The following is a 22,292-nucleotide window of genomic DNA, read 5'->3' as shown; positions in this document are numbered from 1 at the left end:
TTATAGAAGACGTATCTCTTTGTACGGAATGACTCCATTGCCTTGGCTGAGAAGGCTTATCTGCACATAATGACATCATGGCTTTTGGCTGAGGTTTTTCCCTTTAGACGTAATGACGTCATCGAGAGGCCCTCAGTCTGCCAGGTAGCTCGAATGGTCACTCCATCCTTGTGCGACTATTTCTACAAGTTTAACAACATTTTACACTGCGTGAGTAGTCAACGTGATTGTTGTGAAACGGCACGTGGTGTGCGTCACCTGATGCACAGAAAGCTAAAAAGGCTGCGATTTTTAAGCTTTTCATCTAAGGTGGCAATGATGTATCATCGTCATCGTCGATGGTCAATCCACTGGTGAATAAATGCTTCCCCAAGCCGCCACCATTTCTCGCAACCCTTCGAAGTAGTAATCCAACTAGCACCACCTGCATTCGGGGTGATTTCGTTTATCCATCTCTAAAATAGACGTCCTCTTGAACAAGTCAAATTACTTCGCTATATATTATACATTAAATAAATTAATCACCTGCCATCCTGTATCTACACGTAGAAGTTAAATAGCCTAAAGTCATTCGGCGTATTTGTCTTCCAGCAGTGTGTGTGTGTAAACATGCAAGTGCTGTACCAGTTTTACCCTTGAGGGTCTCATCTGTGGATTTAGGTGTGCTAAGCAAATATTTCTTTGTTTGCACAATGTTTTCGGTAACCTCCCTCTGTTTCTACATCTTGAGGTCATCAGGGCCAAACTCCACCCCCCCATATATTCCTCAACGAGCACCGCAATGAAAAATTTTCGGATCATTAATTGAATCGTCTTCGAATATCCACATTTCATGCAAAGTTTTCAGTAAACATTTTTTTGTTAAGTTACAATTGGGGAGCCCATTTGGATGCATCAGCTGCAGTGGTTCCAAATGAAAGTGGAACGGGACATCAACTGTGATGGCACCAGCACTTTCGCCAACAGACTGTTGGGGCTGTCAGTGCTGTTCGCGAGCACCTATGAATGCCGCCACGGCACACGAGGGGGTGGGTGGCCAGCCCAACGCACCAGGTACCCATCTGTGGCTGAGTCGCCCTAGGGGAGGCCCAGGACCGGTTCAGATAATCGTCACTGGTGTTGACCGTGAGTGGCAATTGAACTCGGGTGGCCCTGGTTCATAGCGCAGCGCGCTAACTGCTACACTACTGCTCCCCACTATGGCCACCACCATCGCCACTACCACCACCACCATCATCATGCTGCAAGAGACCCATGAAAAGTAAAAGAATCTTCCACAATGTAAGATCACCGGCCACATTTACAGAGGAAACTGTCGCCACGTGCAATATAGAATTACGACCCCGTGATCTGCGCTGTGTGTGCGGTCCAGGTACTTTAATGCGCATGTTCCATCAATAATGCACGCACATTCCACGAATAATTCACCTTTGGGTGCTATCAGTTTTTCGTGTTATTAAAACACAATGGCAGCGGGTTATTAAAACGCACTGCGACAGCCGAGGGGAGTGATGACGCGGTGATTTTGCACACACCGCGGGCACGAACCCGGTCACATGAGTTCGATTCACGGTCATCGGTGGGGAGCCGATAACTAAACTGGAACCCCCCTGCACCAACTCGCACTGAGCAAGCCCCGGGTGAAGTATGGTCAAACGAACCCCCCCCCCCCCCCCGTTACCCACACAGAATGGAGAGAGAGAGAGCCATTCATCCAGCAGTGGATCGGCAAACGGTGGTGCACGATGATTATTCTTTTTTTACGCGCAAGAGGATCGGTGGACATTAAACGCGCGCTTGTCAAAATGAACAACGCCTCTCAATCGCATTCGCGCGCGACATGACGGTGACGACGCCGATGCAACTTTTGCGCTGCGGTGGCCACGACGCGTCGAGAAGACACGCGCGCACAAAGAGTTTCCGCGCGAGGTTCTGCGAGCAAAGACGAAGCTCCCGAGGAGGACATTTGAGAGGGGGGCGACGCGAGTGAGGGCGCAATTGATCAGGGATGGGTTTTGAGGAGGTAGAGGGGGGGGTGTTGTTAAAGTACAGTAGTCGGGCAATTCATGAAATTGCCCAATTAGGAAAGCGTTCAAGGCTGAATTGTCCTCGTTTGTGACATTCTGATTGTGTGAGTATCGTGCGCGCGTGTGTGTGTGTGTGTGGGTACAGTAAAGCTTGCACGTCGCTGCAAAAGGCGAGCGCGACATTTTCGATTTTACCGATTTATCTCGAAGGAAAGATTGACATGAGATTGCTGCGAAAGAGTGAGAGCGAGAGCATAAAACAATAGACCGGCGAGTGCAATATATTGTGCGCTTCCCAGCAAGGCTAAATTCATCTTCCGCGACCGTAATGTATTCAATTATCCCCACAAGTGGGGACTTTTGAAATGATGCATTGGCCATACTCTTAAAATATACATGCATGGCCACAGCCTGGTTCGTTCAGCGACGAATTCACATTGAACATTGACACACAGTGGATTCGAATGCCATATCGTAGTTCGTATTGCGAGGGGTGTATGCAAATGAGATGCAAATGATTTTTTTTACAAATTCCCACACTTCCCCCCCCCACATTTCCCTAAAATCCTTGCTCAGTACAAGTATAGCTAGGGGTAATTTAACCTCATCTCACACTTATCCACAAGGTTGAGTCACACCAATAACGTTACTTTGGGAGCAAAATTAATCTCGGCGTGATGAGTGCGAATTATGCTGTAGTGTTACAAGGGACGGGGGTGCCTGTTAATTGCACAACATACAATTGCAAGCATCTATTTTGGTATTAAAGTTACCCACTACTTTCCTCTCGGGAATAGTGATGTACATTTTTGTAATGCTTGCCATGACAATATTTTCTTTAACGTCGACTTAATCAGAAGCGCGATGTCTTTTTTTAAGATTTCATGTGGGGTGTTTTAAACCAACATGCAATTAACAAAAAAAACTTCGAGCGATAATTATCACGTATGTAGTGTGTCGAGTGTATGGGTAATACGTGGCGTCTCGTGCGGTTTTTTTTTTACGTATAAATGCAGCAGCAGCAGCACACTTATGTAACGGATGGAAGCCTATTACAGGACTCAAAATTAAGAGAAAAAGTCTCACTCGTGCGTGAGAATCCACCAGGGCTTGTAGAAGTTATTATATTCCCCCATTATAATGGGACAATTATTGTGTACATATATAAAGCTCAATTCAGACAGCCTTTGCTGTTTATAATAATCGTAACAGCAACAATATTATTATTAATTTTAAGCCATTCATCGATTTACTGCTGGATAAAAAAAAGAATCCCTGTGCTGTGTCAGCCATGGGGATTTGCTTGAACATCCTCCAGTGTGGCTTTTGGTGAAGGGGGGGGCGACCGGAAGGGCTTGAATATCGCTTGCCACTGATGTCTACCCAGAAATTGAGCTCAAGTGGTGCTAGGAGTTCAGAGCACAGTGCACCAAGCACTGTGTCACACCACACCACCCCAACTCCCTCAAGCACTGTGTCACACCACCCAACACCCTGAATCACTGTGTCACACCACCCCAACACCCTCAATCACTGTGTCACACCAACCCGACACCCTCAATCACTGTGTCACACCACCCCACCCCAACACCCTCAATCACTGTGTCACACCACCCCAACACCCTCAATCACTGTGTCACACCACCCCAACACCCTCAATCACTGTGTCACACCACCCCACCCCAACACCCTCAATCACTGTGTCACACCACCCCAACACCCTCAATCACTGTGACACACCACCCCAACACCCTCAATCACTGTGTCACACCAACCCGACACCCTCAATCACTGTGTCACACCACCCCACCTCAACACCCTCAATCACTGTGTCACACCACCCCAACACCCTCAATCACTGTGTCACACCACCCCAACACCCTCAATCACTGTGTCACACCACCCCACCCCAACACCCTCAATCACTGTGTCACACCACCCCAACACCCTCAATCACTGTGACACACCACCCCAACACCCTCAATCACTGTGTCACACCACCCCAACACCCTCAATCACTGTGTCACACCACCCCACCCCAACACCCTCAATCACTGTGACACACCACCCCAACACCCTCAATCACTGTGTCACACCACCCCAACACCCTCAATCACTGTGACACATCACCCCACCCCAACACCCTCAATCACTGTGTCACACCACCCCACCCCAACACCCTCAAACACTGTGTCACACCACCCCACCCCAACACCCTCAATCACTGTGTCACACCACCCCACCCCAACACCCTCAATCACTGTGTCACACCACCCCACCCCAACACCCTCAATCACTGTGACACACCACCCCAACACCCTCAATCACTGTGTCACACCACCCCAACACCCTCAATCACTGTGTCACACCACCCCACCCCAACACCCTCAATCACTGTGTCACACCACCCCACCCCAACACCCTCAAACACTGTGTCACACCACCCCACCCCAACACCCTCAATCACTGTCACACCACCCCACCCCAACACCCTCAATCACTGTGTCACACCACCCCACCCCAACACCCTCAAACACTGTGTCACACCACCCCACCCCAACACCCTCAATCACTGTGTCACACCACCCCACCCCAACACCCTCAAGCACTGTGTCACACCACCCCACCCCAACACCCTCAAACACTGTGTCACACCACCCCACCCCAACACCCTCAATCACTGTGTCACACCACCCCACCCCAACACCCTCAATCACTGTGTCACACCACCCCCACCCCAACACCCTCAATCACTGTGTCACACCACCCCCACCCCAACACCCTCAATCACTGTGTCACACCACCCCACCCCAACACCCTCAATCACTGTGTCACACCACCCCACCCCAACACCCTCAATCACTGTGTCACACCACCCCCACCCCAACACCCTCAACCACTGTGTCACACCACCCCCACCCCAACACCCTCAATCACTGTGTCACACCACCCCACCCCAACACCCTCAATCACTGTGTCACACCACCCCCACCCCAACACCCTCAATCACTGTGCCATACCACCCCACCCCAACACCCTCAATCACTGTGTCACACCACCCCACCCAACACCCTCAAGCACTGTGTCACACCACACCACCCCAACACCCTCAACCACTGTGCCACACCACCCCACCCCAACACCCTCAATCACTGTGTCACACCACCCCGCCCCAACACCCTCAACCACTGTGCCACACCACCCCACCCCAACACCCTCAACCACTGTGCCACACCACCCCACCCCAACACCCTCAACCACTGTGCCACACCACCCCACCCCAACACCCTCAATCACTGTGTCACACCACTCCACCCCAACACCCTCAACCACTGTGCCACACCACCCCACCCCAACACCCTCAACCACTGTGCCACACCACCCCACCCCAACACCCTCAACCACTGTGCCACACCACCCCACCCCAACACCCTCAATCACTGTGTCACACCACCCCCACCCCAACACCCTCAATCACTGTGCCATACCACCCCACCCCAACACCCTCAATCACTGTGTCACACCACCCCACCCAACACCCTCAAGCACTGTGTCAGACCACACCACCCAAACACCCTCAACCACTGTGCCACACCACCCCACCCCAACACCCTCAATCACTGTGTCACACCACTCCACCCCAACACCCTCAACCACTGTGCCACACCACCCCACCCCAACACCCTCAACCACTGTGTCACACCACCCCACCCCAACACCCTCAACCACTGTGCCACACCACCCCACCCCAACACCCTCAATCACTGTGTCACACCACTCCACCCCAACACCCTCAATCACTGTGCCACACCACTCCACCCCAACACCCTCAATCACTGTGTCACACCACCCCACCCCAACACCCTCAATCACTGTGCCACACCACCCCACCCCAACACCCTCAACCACTGTGCCACACCACTCCACCCCAACACCCTCAACCACTGTGCCACACCACCCCACCCCAACACCCTCAATCACTGTGCCACACCACCCCACCCCAACACCCTCAACCACTGTGTCACACCACCCCACCCCAACACCCTCAAACACTGTGTCACACCACCCCACCCCAACACCCTCAATCACTGTGTCACACCACCCCACCCCAACACCCTCAAACACTGTGTCACACCACCCCACCCCAACACCCTCAACCACTGTGTCACACCACCCCACCCCAACACCCTCAAACACTGTGTCACACCACCCCACCCCAACACCCTCAATCACTGTGTCACACCACCCCACCCCAACACCCTCAATCACTGTGTCACACCACCCCACCCCAACACCCTCAAACACTGTGTCACACCACCCCACCCCAACACCCTCAATCACTGTGTCACACCACCCCACCCCAACACCCTCAAGCACTGTGTCACACCACCCCACCCCAACACCCTCAAACACTGTGTCACACCACCCCACCCCAACACCCTCAATCACTGTGTCACACCACCCCACCCCAACACCCTCAATCACTGTGTCACACCACCCCCACCCCAACACCCTCAATCACTGTGTCACACCACCCCACCCCAACACCCTCAATCACTGTGTCACACCACCCCACCCCAACACCCTCAATCACTGTGTCACACCACCCCCACCCCAACACCCTCAACCACTGTGTCACACCACCCCCACCCCAACACCCTCAATCACTGTGTCACACCACCCCACCCCAACACCCTCAATCACTGTGTCACACCACCCCCACCCCAACACCCTCAATCACTGTGCCATACCACCCCACCCCAACACCCTCAATCACTGTGTCACACCACCCCACCCAACACCCTCAAGCACTGTGTCACACCACACCACCCCAACACCCTCAACCACTGTGCCACACCACCCCACCCCAACACCCTCAATCACTGTGTCACACCACCCCGCCCCAACACCCTCAACCACTGTGCCACACCACCCCACCCCAACACCCTCAACCACTGTGCCACACCACCCCACCCCAAAACCCTCAACCACTGTGCCACACCACCCCACCCCAACACCCTCAATCACTGTGTCACACCACTCCACCCCAACACCCTCAACCACTGTGCCACACCACCCCACCCCAACACCCTCAACCACTGTGCCACACCACCCCACCCCAACACCCTCAACCACTGTGCCACACCACCCCACCCCAACACCCTCAATCACTGTGTCACACCACCCCCACCCCAACACCCTCAATCACTGTGCCATACCACCCCACCCCAACACCCTCAATCACTGTGTCACACCACCCCACCCAACACCCTCAAGCACTGTGTCAGACCACACCACCCAAACACCCTCAACCACTGTGCCACACCACCCCACCCCAACACCCTCAATCACTGTGTCACACCACTCCACCCCAACACCCTCAACCACTGTGCCACACCACCCCACCCCAACACCCTCAACCACTGTGCCACACCACCCCACCCCAACACCCTCAACCACTGTGCCACACCACCCCACCCCAACACCCTCAATCACTGTGTCACACCACTCCACCCCAACACCCTCAATCACTGTGCCACACCACTCCACCCCAACACCCTCAATCACTGTGTCACACCACCCCACCCCAACACCCTCAATCACTGTGCCACACCACCCCACCCCAACACCCTCAACCACTGTGCCACACCACTCCACCCCAACACCCTCAACCACTGTGCCACACCACCCCACCCCAACACCCTCAATCACTGTGCCACACCACCCCACCCCAACACCCTCAACCACTGTGTCACACCACCCCACCCAACACCCTCAATCACTGTGTCACACCACCCCACCCCAACACCCTCAATCACTGTGTCACACCACCCCCAACGTAACAAAAGTCATCGAATGGGACAAATTATATTTTTTTTATACTTGTTCGTGGGTTGGGGATGAATTTAATTTTCATCAGAATTATTTTGGTGACATGCGTCATGTTTCGTGAAAACTAGTAATTAAAATTTAAAGTAAGGTTCCTGAGGTATGGAAAGTAAACACTACCCATAGCATCGATACACACAGAGAGGTATAAAAACAATATCAGTATCGCCAATGTGTGCTTATTTTTTTCTAAGGTAAAGAGACAGCAAGTATATAGCAGTTCATCTTGTCCTTTACATTATCAAGGTGACGCGTCACCTACCTGTACCAGATGAGAATTCATCCACAGCCTTAACATTTTGATCGATGTCAAGAAAATTGTAACTACTGCAGCAGCCAAATCACAATTCAGGAATATAAAAGCACTGGCCAATGCCTGCAAGCCTTACATAGATTAGCAGGAAACACAAAGACTAATATCAGTCAGCCGCTCCAATCACGACGCCAGTGTAAAGGAGGTCTGGATAGCAATGAAACAAGAGGGCCTTAATGAAGTGAGCTGTTTATAGCTGCTACATGTGTTGTTTCTACAGACTGTCGAACATAGCTAATTAGGTTCTTATAATCACAAGTTGAGATTAATACTTTATTAAATCGCATAATTAAGTCAGAAGTCTATGTAGTGGATACCTTTTTTTATAGAGCATTTCACATCGACCCTCATATCTTAATTGTAGTGATCATTTCATAAGAGTAATGGGTTAATAAACTAAATGTTTGGTAGAAATTTTGGCTCATTATACCTGTATTCTGGCAGTGCAGTATATACATATATTTTGTATAAGTTATGCAGTAAGACAGACAATGGCATATATTGTATTTTACCATGCCAACATTCGTTGGCCAAAACCCAATTCAGCCAATTCTTAATCGCATACGGTGCTCCAAATGTGTGTTAGCGCGTGTCATCGGTGCGTTGGCAAGCACAGCAACGAGCTCGGCGGCGATCGTACGATCAGCGCGGCAATGCCAAAACTTTTTCCCCCTTTAAAGTAGCGCCGACCGTGCCCTTGTTTTGTCTTTTTTTTTTCGTTAATGCAGCAATCGCGACGTCCTTACCCTCAGTGCAGTATCGTCCGTGAAAGCCGGTATTGTCGCAATCGCAAAGCGTGCCCTCTTGGTTGACGAAGCAAATCCCTCCGTTCTGGCAAGGGTTCTCCAGGGCGCAGGAGCGCGGCGCCACGGAGCGGACCTGGTAGCTGCTGATCGGGGACACGGCCATGTTCCCGTATTTCAGGTTGGCCACGAATCCCTTGAACGGCGGGGCGACCTTGTCCAGGTGCATGCGGCGGGCCTTCTCCTCGGCCGGAATTCCGCCGACGAAGAGGTTGCTGTTGACTCTCAGGTACTGGCCCACGCTGCTCACCTCGCCGTGCACCGTCTCGCCGTGCACCGTCAGGGTGACGTTCTTGAACAAGACGCTGACCTCCACCGAGTGCCACGCGTTGTTGTGCACCTTGCGGCCGGCCCTGAGCTTGAGCGGGACGGCGCAGTGCATCATGACGTGCAGCTGCACCTGGCTGTCCGAGACGACCATCTTCAGGTAGTCGCAACGACCCCCGTCGTCCAGGTAGAGCAGAAAGCTGTCAGTCATGTTGGTTCTGAACTGGAAGCTGAGGTTGCCGTTCAAGTTGGGGTCCCATTGAAGAAACCTGGTCCATTGGTTCAACGATCCGGTAAACTCCAGCTCCAGGGAGCACACCATGCACACGAGGAAGGAAAAGCTCCACACGATGTAGGGCTTTTTCAAGGTCATGTTGAACAATGGCAGTGGTAACAGGGATGCGAATTGATTCTCTTTTGTTTTTTCACGAAAACTTAATCGACTGAACTAAAAATGCCTTTGCACTTTTCTTCAGTAACCGTACAGATTAAACCATTACCGTCCTAACCGCCAAAAACCGCAGCCGTAAATCCTCAAGGCACTTCTCTCGCACACCCTGTTCAAAAAGCTTTCGCCTTGCTTGCAGTTGCACTAAAACTGGGGGGATTTTTTTCTCTCTATTTTTTAGCAAACCCTTAACCAGTCAAAGTGTGAGGGCCCCCTCCTGCTGAGGCAGCAGATGTTTTGATCCAGTGGGTTTTTGCACGGCGTCAAAGCGCCCAGAATCCATCCGCAATTTCCTCCACCCTCTATCTGAAGGCTACAAAGGTGTCCTTGTCATGCAGTCGGAAACGGGCTACTTAATATTCAGGCATAGTCACCACTCTCTCGTGCAATTTTTTCCACGGCAGCAGATCCACGGTGATGAGGAAATTAATTATGTCAGCCTGCGGGGTGAACAAAGGGGTCGAATGACATAATGGTCAAAGCAGTGCGGAATCCAAACACATAAGAAATAAGGTATAACATTAACATTATAAATCTTAGTAGACATTCGTACTCGTAACTGCCGAGTAGTGAAAACATGGATATTGATCACCCTCCATTCAAAAAGCGGTTGTGATACATTACAAAATGTAACGATGCATTACGTATCCCATATGCCTTCCTGCTTCAACTTTGCTAAATATTTCGAGACAGAAACACGAGCGACGGATGCGAGATGCAATTCCTCGGCGGCGGATGGACGAAGCCAACGTACGTTGTTTTATTTTCACCCAGGAGCGCCGCTAGAAATGTGCCCGTTTAAACCCTGGTTTTTTTTGTGTGCGAGTGACCAAAGGAAATCCTTGGCCAAAGAAAAATTGGACATTTGTAAAGTAACCGCGAGAGCTCCGAAGGGGGCCGTCAGCTCGGGCCATGCCCCAAAGAATGGCCCCTGGCCTCTGCTGATAAGAAGTCTAAAATAGAAAGTGGTGCTGTACAGACCCCCCCCCTCCCCATCCGCCTCAAAAGGCAATTTCTCTGCCCTTCCCACTCGCCACCCCCGCCCCGAAAACTTCAATTGAACGAGAGGGAAACATTCCCCTGCTGCATTAAAATTACAAGTGTGGCCGCAGTTTTCAAATTATCACTTTGAATGGTACCATCATTTAAATTATCACTCTCCGCGGTGAGATCATTTTTCAAGTCGAATTGGCACCCCCCCCCACCCTTTGGAGGCAAGGAAAGGTGTGCTTATATCTAAAGTGTGCTTGTATGAGAAGTTGAGTTGCCATCAGTGGTGGATCTAAAGAGTTGGGTGATGGGGGTGATCTCCTCCACCACCACTACTTGAAAATGTAATCTACAGTCAAATACCAGCGAGCATACAATGAAATACATTGCATTTATGTATATATGTATATATTTCGAAGAAAAATATATCACAATATCAGCTGAGGGGAGAATTATATATAACTGATTAAATAAAAATAAAATTGCCAATGTTAACGTGTAATGTTCTGGAAAGATGGCTATCTCAAAAACAGGATGACCCAGGGAAAACCAGGATGGGTGGCAACCGTAGTTATAACTTCCCTCCCCCCACCCCCTGCCTGTATAAAGATGTGTTGCTTAGCCCAGGACTGTGCTTATATAAGGTGTGCTTACAATTCGGCATCAACAGTATCAAAAATAAAACAAAACGGAGAAAGTTTTCAAAGCATGTATGCGCTCAACAGTTAACCTAATGCGGTACGTTGAGTGAGAATAAAAATAAACAAATAAGCAGCCTGTGAAATGGTTCATCAGCATTATAAGCATCATCATCATCATCGCTGCCACTCTTGGCAAGGCCACAGTGAGTCCCTGGAGGTCCTGATCACCTGCTGTTACACCACAGTGATGCAGCCCTGGGCTCGTGCTTGCACACATTTCTCTCCCCGAGATTTAAAGAGCTTCCGCCCCCCCCCCCCCCCCCGTCTGCTTTACTCGGGGCACCGTGTCCGCCACTGTCTCTGGGACGGTGATCGATTTTTCTGGCAGGCCCTTACTGGGAAGCCATGGCCTTCGCCAGACAGAGCTCCAACACCCACGACAATCCCTCTTGGTTTTTTTCTTTTTTTTTTGCCAATGATAAGCAAGAGGAAACGGGACGCTTCAGAAAGTTACTGCGAATACCGCGGACAGCGCACACCACTTAACGGATACGTGTGGGGCACGATTACCGGCCGGCCACAATCAGGGCAAGAAAGGACGACTTCCAGCCACCTTTAAATCGGAAAAAAAGTGCAGTTCCTTGGGCACATCGATAGATCGAGCAAACTATCCAACGCCATCCCTACAAATAAGGCAACGTTGGAAGATATCGGAGACCACCACGCATTACCCCACCGAGAGCGACATGTCGATCGACTAACTGTGGCATACCTATTTACACCGAGCATACCGTTACATTCAAATCAAATCCTCTGCAATGCCACCTTTGTGATGTCCTATAAATGCTGCAAGGATTACTTATTGAAAGCAAATGTTAACTTTACCAAGCATTGCTATGGGTACCAAAGTGTAACGTAAAATTAATCACGATTATGTTTACTAATTACGGAGAGAAAAAAAGTTTACGAGAAATGTATCGCATGGAGCAGCTGGAATGCGACCAACGCGTTGTAGTTATTTCAGTCTGCACATCTTACCATGCATTGCATTTTTACGCCAAAAAACTTAACATGGGTGTTGACAAATAATCTTTGATTCAAGGCTTCCTTATCCCTCATGAGGTCACTGAACAGCACTTAGAAGGATTGAAGAGAGGCAATTGTTTTGGCGCCCACCGTGAAAATATCGCCCGCTGCATGAGATGCCGGGCAGGAGAGCATTCCCTCCTACGGGTCAGTTAAAGGGATTTTCCAGCATGATGCGCAACACCACGTTTTCACAACCGCTGGAAAGCAAACCGGCTCCGTTTGCAAACAGGGCTCGTGGGCTCAGCCTGGGTTCCCACAGCCAGTCTTATCGGGCCAACCCAGCACCACGTGGGCTCCCGAAGCAGGCCACGTAGTTCCCTTTTCGTCAGTGAGCTGGAAGCTATTTTGTGGGCCACACTTGGAACTGGTCGTGACATCACGTGGTTAATGCAAAAGCACTATAGTGGGAGGAGTAGTCAATAGCAATACTTACAGATGCATATTTCCCATTATAGCTGGCAGCTCCTGAACCAGACGTTTTTTCCACTTCAGAACCCAAGCCGTGCTGCTGATGTCACACACATGACAACGAACGGGTTTGTACTCTCTGATGTCACACACAATTAATTAGTCATTAGCACTGCCCCAGGCACCTGCACAGCCCCAAGCCACATTCAGATGTCTTGTAAGGTTTAGTTCCAGATCGGCTTGGCAAATAACCAGTGAAAGAAAAAGCAACACCTGCACGGTGAAGGCCAAGCACTGGCTCGGCTCGGATGTGGCAGTGGAAAAGGTATCGTGTTCAATTTCAGGGCTATGTTTTTGTTTTAAGAAAAAACGATGGGAGTAAACAATAATAGCAATCGATGTTTTGACGCGGAATAGCCTAATGCAGTGATTAAGCCAAGGCGGAACACGTGGGAACTAATTCTCCCATGCCCCTGCATGGTACGGGTTCGGGGAAGCACACAGGGGAACATGTATGCCGTAAGCATCATTTAACCTTGTCTACGGACGCTTGACGATGAATTTTTGATTATCATCAGGGATACGTCCACCCCCGCTTGCTGCTCCCATGTTGGCATCCCTCTGCCGAGAGTTCCCCTCTGTCATGAATGTCCGCTTCAACCAAAGGGCCTAATGTGAACTAAAACTTGGCATGAAGGTTTAAAAAGAAAAACTCTTTATGAACAATCGTTTCCAACCCCCCGCCTCCATCTCCCCCAGCGGTAGGGAAGGAGAGAAAGGGCGGTGGGGATGGAGCAGCACGGGCCGAGGCCATGGAGCCGTACGGATGGATGGGCGCAGCACCCTTTTGCCAGTGCTCACGCAATCGTGCGCAATACAAATTGGGGCGGCGACCCGGCCTGGCGGGAGTGAGTTCGCCGCACGTTGCAGAGGTGCACGGTTCGAATCCGGCGAGCCGCCCCTGGCTATTGCCGTGGACGTGTCGACCGCAGAGTGCGCGCGGTCTGCTGCCCATTGCACTTTAAAGATCGCCGCCACGTCATTCAAAAAAGGTAGGTCCTTGCGTGTCAGCGTCCTGGTTCAAATTTTCCACGTTTGATACATTACAGGTCCGCCTCATTGTGTGGGTTCAGTTTGTGCGATTTTGCGTACATATAGCTCGCCTGTTTTTCACCAAAATTCGCTATGTGACGCGGTTTTAATTCACTCGTACACGACTATGTGATGGAACGTGGGACCATGTTGTTTGTGTACTGTAAGCCCTTTTGTTCGAACGCATATCCCCGCATAAAGCGAGCGAAGCCTGTACCCTGAAATTGAGATTACGCATAGCAACATTGCCCTCCACTGTGAGACGACTGTAGATATTTTATTTGAAACATTTGCACCTTCGTGATCGCTTTTGTCACGTAAGAATTTCGTAAACAGCAAATGTACGAAATTATTATTATTATGGAGTACAATTTTGAGTAAAAGAGATTAACTATGCGAGTGCATCTTAGCCGTACCAAAACAGTGGGCACACCTATTTTATACAGAAGAAAGAGGCAGTCAGTTTCAGTGCAAAGGAACAAAAAATTAGGTCTTGAGTGTGGACTTGAATAGGGATAGGGAGTCAACAGCATGGATGCCATGGGTGAGGGAGATTCAGGTCCTGTGTCCGAGGAGGTGTCAACCCCTGGATGAAATGTCAAATTGCGGTATTGTGTAACCTGCGGACATTATTAAGGCTCGTGTAACCCTCTGCAATAGAATGGTGCTGACCTAAATGCCCCATCTAAAACACTCTCAAGGTCAATATGATACCTTTACCTGAGACAAATTATCCCCAAATAGTTAACTTGAAATTGACATTAATCTCCAAGTCAATGTATATGTAGCTCAATGGGTATGTTGAGAATGAATCATTGCCGTTAAGAACTTAATTCAGAAATTTGAACGTTTAACACTTTTTTTTTTAATTTGAAAAGATGTAACATTTGAATCTGGCTGTAATAAAAAAAAAACTTAAATTCTCCACATGCCTTTGATTCTCTGCCGTTTTGGATCTAAGTTAGAATTGATTGTGATGGCAGTGTATCACTTCAAAGGTTCACTCACATTAAAAGTGGGAAACAACACGATCGCAATAGTAATAAAGTTCAAGTTTCGTTTATTCGGTATAGACCGGTGAGCCATGCGGCTCTTGAGTCGGGTGCAACCGCAACAAACAAAATCTGAACAGAGAACATCTTAAAGCGACGACGCGCAACAGAAACATCCTGGATAAACCAGCAAATCTTCCAGAAAGACAAAAACCCACCGTATTACAACGCTGTGTGCAAAAATCCCAGTGTGATGCAAGTCAAACAATAACAACCATAAGACACCGTTACCAAGTGTCAGGGAGAGTTCTTGGAAATCGAGGCGATTACTCCCAAGTGCCTATTTGCAGTGAATGAAAGAAAGCATGTTTATGCACACAATCAGGCGTGAATTATGTTGCAGTGGTAGATAAACTTTGACTCAAGAGTAGTGCATATATGACTGTTTAGGATTGCGTACGTGATCATATTTTGCAACCAGGGGTAGTGTACTACAGCTGCTGTTTAAGGCCAGGAGGGTATGATTTAACCCATAGGCAAATTGGAAAGAGATAAAACAGGACTAACGGGTTATGAATAATCACGATGGACGACAATTATTCCCAGTGAATATATAAACCCATTAAATAAAGAACTGAAGAATTGTTCAAAAATACATTGCCATCTCGACGTCATAACGAGAAATATATAACAGTGCACAACCTTTCCTTTTTAATTTCTGGTGCAAATTGGTTTTTTTTAAATATACAACTTAAACATGTTAATTTCCTAATTTTAGTTTTAAATATGTGCATATGGTACTGTATATACTAATTTGTATTTTATTTTATTTGGATGAATTTTTGCTTATTTCCATTTTTAGGAAGGGTGATTGGGGTCAAATTGAACCCTCAGTTAAATTACATTTCCCGAGTATTACAAACAACTCTGATTAAAAAACAAGAAATACAGGAATAACAATTCCTTTGAAATGTAATGAAAATGTACAGCTCGTCTTTGAATTTCAGTAAAAAAAAGTGTTGTAATTCTTCAAAAAATTAACAGGGAGTCCTCGGATGAGAGAAGCCTGTTTGAACACCTTACGTGACCTGGCCAAACGCAAGCACTGAGCCAATCGCTTTCACCAACCAGAAGCACTCGCGGTCACTATTTGTGAATTCCTCAATGGTGTAATTACTTGAACGGGAGTTCGAACAAGCAGTTGCAAAGCGCATTTGATGGCGTGAATGCGAGCTAAAATTGCATCTCCGCTCAAAGAATCCGACTGCTGTATTTTAAATCGGATGTGTTGTGAGCTGCCGAAATTATCGCGCTTTCAGATTAAAACCTTTCATAAAAAAAACGGACCGTTTTTCTTACATATACCCTTTGGATACTACGCTCGTGTGATGTCACCACGCCGCAATATGCATGAGATATACAGCGGCACAACTCATTTATGTTATCACGTGAATCAATGAAGATCTAACGTCTAAGCCAAATTACAATGTTGCTTACGATTACGGAAATAAATAAGTAAAAATATATAATGGTTTATTGAATAAATAAGCGTTACGATACACGTGTGCAAATAAAGTGTGCAATACAGGTGGACAACCTACCAATATTTTTCCCCAATGCGATATTCAAGCGAATAACGCTCTGGGTGTAAGCGGGAGTGAATGCGCGCAGCACGAATGCTGCGCGTGAAATTACGGCACCATGCGTTTTAGGTGAGCCACTCATAAAGTGAAGCGGCACATTTATCCCAATGAAGGAAACTCATTTTCAACAGACAGCCTGATTACTTTTTGTCTGCAAATAATTTGGCCGTAAGTCAATGTGCGGATTGATGCTATTGGAAAGTAATGAAACCTTATCAAGGCGGGAAATAGAGTCGGAATGGTTCTCAAATAATCTCGCGCTCAAGTATAAATGAATTAATTTGTGTCTCCATTTCCGTATTTTTGTTTTGTTTTAATCAAATGCACTACACACACTGCAAGAAATGCTATTAGACGGTGCCTTATTTGCGTCGGTATGTGTGTGTGTGAGAGAGCGGCATCTGTTTAGTTTCGACTACCGTTGCAAACGCAGGAGAAAACTACACAATTAGCATTTAAACTCTGTGGATATATATGTACATATAAAATGCACGTGCAATTAATTTAGATAGCGTGATGTATGCATGCAAAATATGTGTAGAATGTAATTTTTGTGTGAAAATAATTATCGGAAACAATTACAATTTGGTAAAAAAAATATTACACTTACACATTGAGGATGTACAAACCGCTCTGCAATTACTGATTTATATATTTTTTAAAATCTATCCACGTAAAGGCACACATAAGTTACTTTGTGGCGTTATAACTCATTTAAATAATGTGTGTGTTGGGGTTTTTTCCTGTTAATTATCATGCCAGACTGTGCTCTGCTGATAAGGCGTGTGGTGTGTGTGTGTGTCCAGATGAACATTTCCTTAGCGCGAGCATCACATGAATAAACAAAACACACACACACCCACACGGAAAACTGGGTGAGAAAATATTAACTAAAATTACAAACGGAATTGTTTTAAAGAGAAAATTCTCCGAGCAATTTATAGAGTTGCGACGGCTGTCTGCACACGATGAACGTGCAAAATAAAAAGCAGAGGATGCGTCTCCCTTCATGTTATCGCTGTTTTGTCAGTTCCGTACATTTCTATTGGTGGTGGCTCATAATACAATTATAGTACAAACTATATTTGTTTTTGCACCTCCAACGTCCATCCGTATTTATCTAATATAAATACAACGGACAAACGCTCGGGGTTAGGTGTTCGGGCCAACCTCGTGTAAAATCGGCTTTGTGCAATGGTGGCATGAGTAAAGCGGACTAAAATAAGTCGCTTGCTCAAAAGCGCCCTTCGACAATCCTATTGTGCAATGTTGGTCCATGTACAGCATCTGTTTGGTGCGAAGCGTATTGAAAAACGTGATGTTTTATTGTAATCGCAATTTTATGGAGGGGGCGGGGGGTGTGGGGTGGATTCAACGGTGTACATGCCGCGTCGGCAGTGGTGTATGAGCACATGTTGAGGTAGCATTAGCACGTGTCACCTCAAAAACATATGACAATTATACGTCGAATTAGGTACTAATGGTGTATTTTAAAAGCAGGATATACTATTTAGTCTATTTGTCGACTTAAAGTGTATGTGGAGGAAAAAAAGGTACTAATAGGAACGGTACATAGGAGTCATCTTAACGTGCCTTCAAAAAGCCCCTGTGTACAATTGCTATATTTGCCAACAAAAAAACGCAAAGTTATTGATAAACACTACGATACGCACCATAAGGCTAATTAAAAGTTTTGTCCTCCAAAAAAATTCACGAGCGATTTTTATTTTATTTTCTTGTTGTTGTAGTATTTTGTCTACACTGCGCAGCGCATCCCATGAGTGGTGCCCGCGTTTTGATTTCAATTCCCCCCGCAGAGTCGCAACGGCGCTCTCCGGCCCAGGGAGCGAGCGAACCAAGCGACGCGTCCGCAGTGCCTCACACCGTGTACAGCCTACACGCTTTTGATGTGCTCGCATAAACACAACAACAACAGCACCACCCACCGCCACCACTATTAACACAGTCGCCGCTTTCAATCTGTACACACCAGATTGTGCTGTCAGCGAGCGCCTATTAAGTGCGACACGCCATACAACGAGAATGGGGTGGTAGCAGTTGGTGGTAGAGGTGGCGATGGTTTCAGCACCACCGACGAATGGACAGCGGCGCTGGGATGAGTTTGTCTCGGCCGGTGGTGCGTGATGCCGATGTAAAGAATGAACGCGCCACTCTGGCTATTTTGTTTTTAGGCCGAGCCGACCTAAAAGACAACCAGACTGCGTTCATATACCGCTTCGCAACCAGGGAATCGAACCGACGACAATGCTCCCTATAAGTCCCCTTAGTGCCGCTAGCGCGCGTCACCACAGCACATAACGCGCGATGTTCTTTCATCACAAGTCACGGTCGTGACGAGGAGTTATTAATCGCCGCAAATACAGCAGGCACAATAGGTAATGTCACATCAGGCTACACACATGTTATAATGTAATCAATGCAGACGTGTATTAATAATGCACACGGGAATATACATTCTATGTATAGTACATCGCCGAATGGACAGCACTGTTGTAAACAATGCGTGGCGAAGACACAGGGCACACGCATTGATTTTATACCCGCAGTATATAAACAGGGCATACAGTCTATATATATACTGCAAAGCGCAGTACTCGTGAGTCATTTTACAGACGTGCGTAATGAGATAAGCTCCACTTATTTCACTACAAAGACACAGGTAACCTGTTCCATGTTGAAGTCACTAACCCAGTGACAAATGGAGAATCACACACGTAGCACTACACGTACAAAACACTGTGGCTAAATGCAGATAACTTGAATACAGATCATACGTCGCTTCTAAAATATATACAAACGTGAACACAGTATACAAGCTGAAAAGCATACATTATCACACACACAAACGTACATTTCTATGTATATGTCACGTGACAAAAACGCCCCATATAGCCTCAACAGACTTTTGGGGCAAGGGCTGTCAGCGAGCACCTAAGAAGGCCGGCACGGTACACCAGAGGGTGGGGTGGCCAGCACCACGCCCGGCCGCCTTTGTATCCCCACTTGCGATGTTTACACACCGCACTTGTTACTCATTTGAGGCTGAGTCGACCTAGGGGTTCAGATAACCATCACTTATGTTGCTCCGAAAACGGGGACTCGAACTCGGGGCGCCAGGATCGTAGCGCAACGCGCTAACAGCTGCCCACTATGCAATGAAGGTACACATACGTACATTTTAGATATAAAGATGTCTACATAACATGCACAGGTACCCACTCACTAAAATAATGTCGTGACACACACACAATACATACTATCCACAATACACACATAGACACGCATTTGATGCTGTATGGGTAAAGAGAATCGTACATAGCACACACGTGTTCAGTGCTACGTACGTTACATTGAACGCTCACATATCAATCTCAAGTCAAAAAACATTCTCCAATGACACTTTTTGTCGACATGTATAACGCATACTACAATAACAGTGCGCACATACACGAGCGGAAGAGAATAGCGGGTGTCATACCCATGTGGGCACTGCTATGCATGTCACACGAACACGGAGTACGAGACGTCTCAAAAAACACGTGCACACACATGCACAGGCAACCCACACTCACGAAAGACACGTTCTAATATCGACGCTCATTGTAACACACCGTACAATAGAACACGCAACACACACGAGAGAGAACGAGATAGGAGGCACACGCGTGTGATGCCGTCACGGGTATAGAGAAGCACCAGAGAAGCATGGACGGGGCTCCCACCTCGGGCCGAGTCGCGTGCCGGAGCGCGTGGAAGGAGGCTGCGCGCTCCGCGTCCCAGCAGCGAGGGGGGCGGGGCGGGGCATGGGGAATGAAGGTCGGGGGGGGGGCGTAGAGGGAGATTGGGGGGCGGTGGTGAAAGGAGGAGGAGTGAAGAGTGGCCAGGGGGGTGGGGGTGATGCGGAGGACTGGAGGACAGCGGAGCGGTTGGAGTTAGTGGTGGTGGTGGTGATGACGAGTCAGTGTCGTAAGCGATCGAGCGTGCAGGCGGTGCAACTGCACAGGGCCACATGCTACGAAGGCGACAAAAATTGGGTAAAGGGCCCCCATTCAATTCTTTGCACCAGAGCCCCATGCCAACCACGCTATGGTAGTTGATTTAAATAATTGGCGGGTTGTTTTTTTTGACGCTGTCAACCGCAGTTGGAACGTGTTGTGCATCAGCTCTGTCCATCTATCCCTCTGTAACGGGGAGGGGAGGGGGGTGTGTCACGATAACGTTTCTATGGATGGTCCGGTATAATTATTTGCGGTTATGTTGCTATTAATTGCAAAAAATGATACGAATTATCAGCCAAGACCGTAGTCGCGTGCGACAAATCACGCTGTGTTGGCATTACCTGTGACGTCATCTCGTTGTGAATTAACGTGAGCGCAAAAAATACCACCGCAGGCAAGCCCCACGTTGGAAATCTGTCCGTGCGCTCAAGTAAGTAAAGAAAGCCTTCCGTGCGTGTGCACGATTCGTCTTACTTCTTTGGGCGCGTTTTTATGCAATTTCGTAAGTATTCATCTTCTTGGTTCTTTCGGTAAAGTCACGTAGAAGGGAAGTAATAAAGTAATAAAAATAAAACATAATATTTTATTATGTTTTATTTTTATAATTTTAAGCTTTCGTGACTGCAGGGATTCATCTTCTTGGTTCTTTCGGTAAAGTCACGTAGAAGGGAAGTAATAAAATAATAAAAATAAAACATAATAAAATAATTCTCACGACGTTTCGGCCACAACGCAAGCAGCCGTCCTCAGGTGAAGAATGAAACACCACCAAGCTTGGTGGTGCGTTGTGGCCGAAACGTCGTGAGAATTATTTTATTATGTTTCATTTTAATTATTGTATTACTTTCCTTCTACGTGACTTTACCGAAAGAACCAAGAAGATGAATCCCTGCAGTCACGAAAGCTTTAAATCGAAATTCGTAAGTATTGCTTCTCGTTTCACGTTCTCTCTGGGTTTTATCGCAAGCAACTCCTCACCACCCTTCTTGCCACTTTATTCTAGATTTTATTTTTTAATTAACTTTGTCAGTATTCATGTTTCTAGTCTCTCTGTCATCACGGGTACTGTAATACGAGCCGATTGAAACCGGTCCGTCTCAAAGCAGACTGCCGTGTTGCTTGTCATCATTGAGTTCGTGTTTCCAGCAGCGAACCAATCTGCTCTCGCTCTTCTATTTATCGCCGTTTTGATTCCGGTCCTCCTTCAATAACTTGCCTAACTATCCATACAGTAGTCCTGTGATGTTGTTATTTTTTAAATATAAAGTTGCGTCCCTCCAAGAAGTATCTTAGTGTGTTTAGCGATCGTGGTGTGCACGATGCTAAACACACCAAAAAATATCACGCGTAACATTTGCGGAGTTTTTTGTGTGTGTGCAGTTTGTTGTCCTTCCCCCCGCACCTCCGATTAGCTACGTACGGTGCGAAAAAAGGCTCAACATACACACTGCGCTATATAATCGAACCGCACAAACACGACTGCACACGTGCCGCGTGTGACGTGGTAGTTAAAATCGACTGCTCAATCGTTACGCGTCGAGCGAGGAGGAAGCTGCCGCGGTGCGATGGTCACCACATCGGATCATTCGGAGGTCGCCGGTTTGACCTGCCGGCGTGGAAGTTGAAACAATTATTATTATTAAACGTTTCTCAAAGTCGCCTCGGCCTTGG

At 47.9% G+C, this 22,292-nt stretch overlaps 1 protein-coding gene and 1 long non-coding RNA gene across 3 annotated transcripts in view; one reads left to right on the top strand and one right to left on the bottom strand.

Moving 5' to 3' along the window:
* LOC144729733 (neurexin-1-like) overlaps positions 1-10,217 on the bottom strand; it is a 379,724-nt gene extending 369,507 nt beyond the window's left edge. Inside the window, exon 1 of one of the 2 annotated variants that reach the window (XM_078610192.1) lies at positions 8,976-10,217. In XM_078610192.1, coding sequence (XP_078466318.1) covers positions 8,976-9,672 — 697 coding nt within the window. In that variant the 5' untranslated portion in view covers positions 9,673-10,217. The remainder of the gene's footprint in view (positions 1-8,975) is intronic. The other variant, XM_078610189.1, reaches the window with a different exon arrangement.
* Positions 9,009-17,602, top strand: LOC144729734 (uncharacterized). Its single transcript, XR_013587750.1, has 3 exons — positions 9,009-9,261; positions 13,635-13,927; positions 17,409-17,602. It is a non-coding gene; the product is annotated as an uncharacterized LOC144729734 (long non-coding RNA).
* Positions 17,603-22,292: the final 4,690 nt, after the last annotated feature.

This window comes from Lampetra planeri, chromosome 33 (genome assembly GCF_965212315.1).
Source record: "Lampetra planeri chromosome 33, kcLamPlan1.2.h2, whole genome shotgun sequence".
NCBI lineage: Eukaryota > Metazoa > Chordata > Hyperoartia > Petromyzontiformes > Petromyzontidae > Lampetra > Lampetra planeri.
This window is presented reverse-complemented; position numbering and strand designations above follow the sequence as displayed.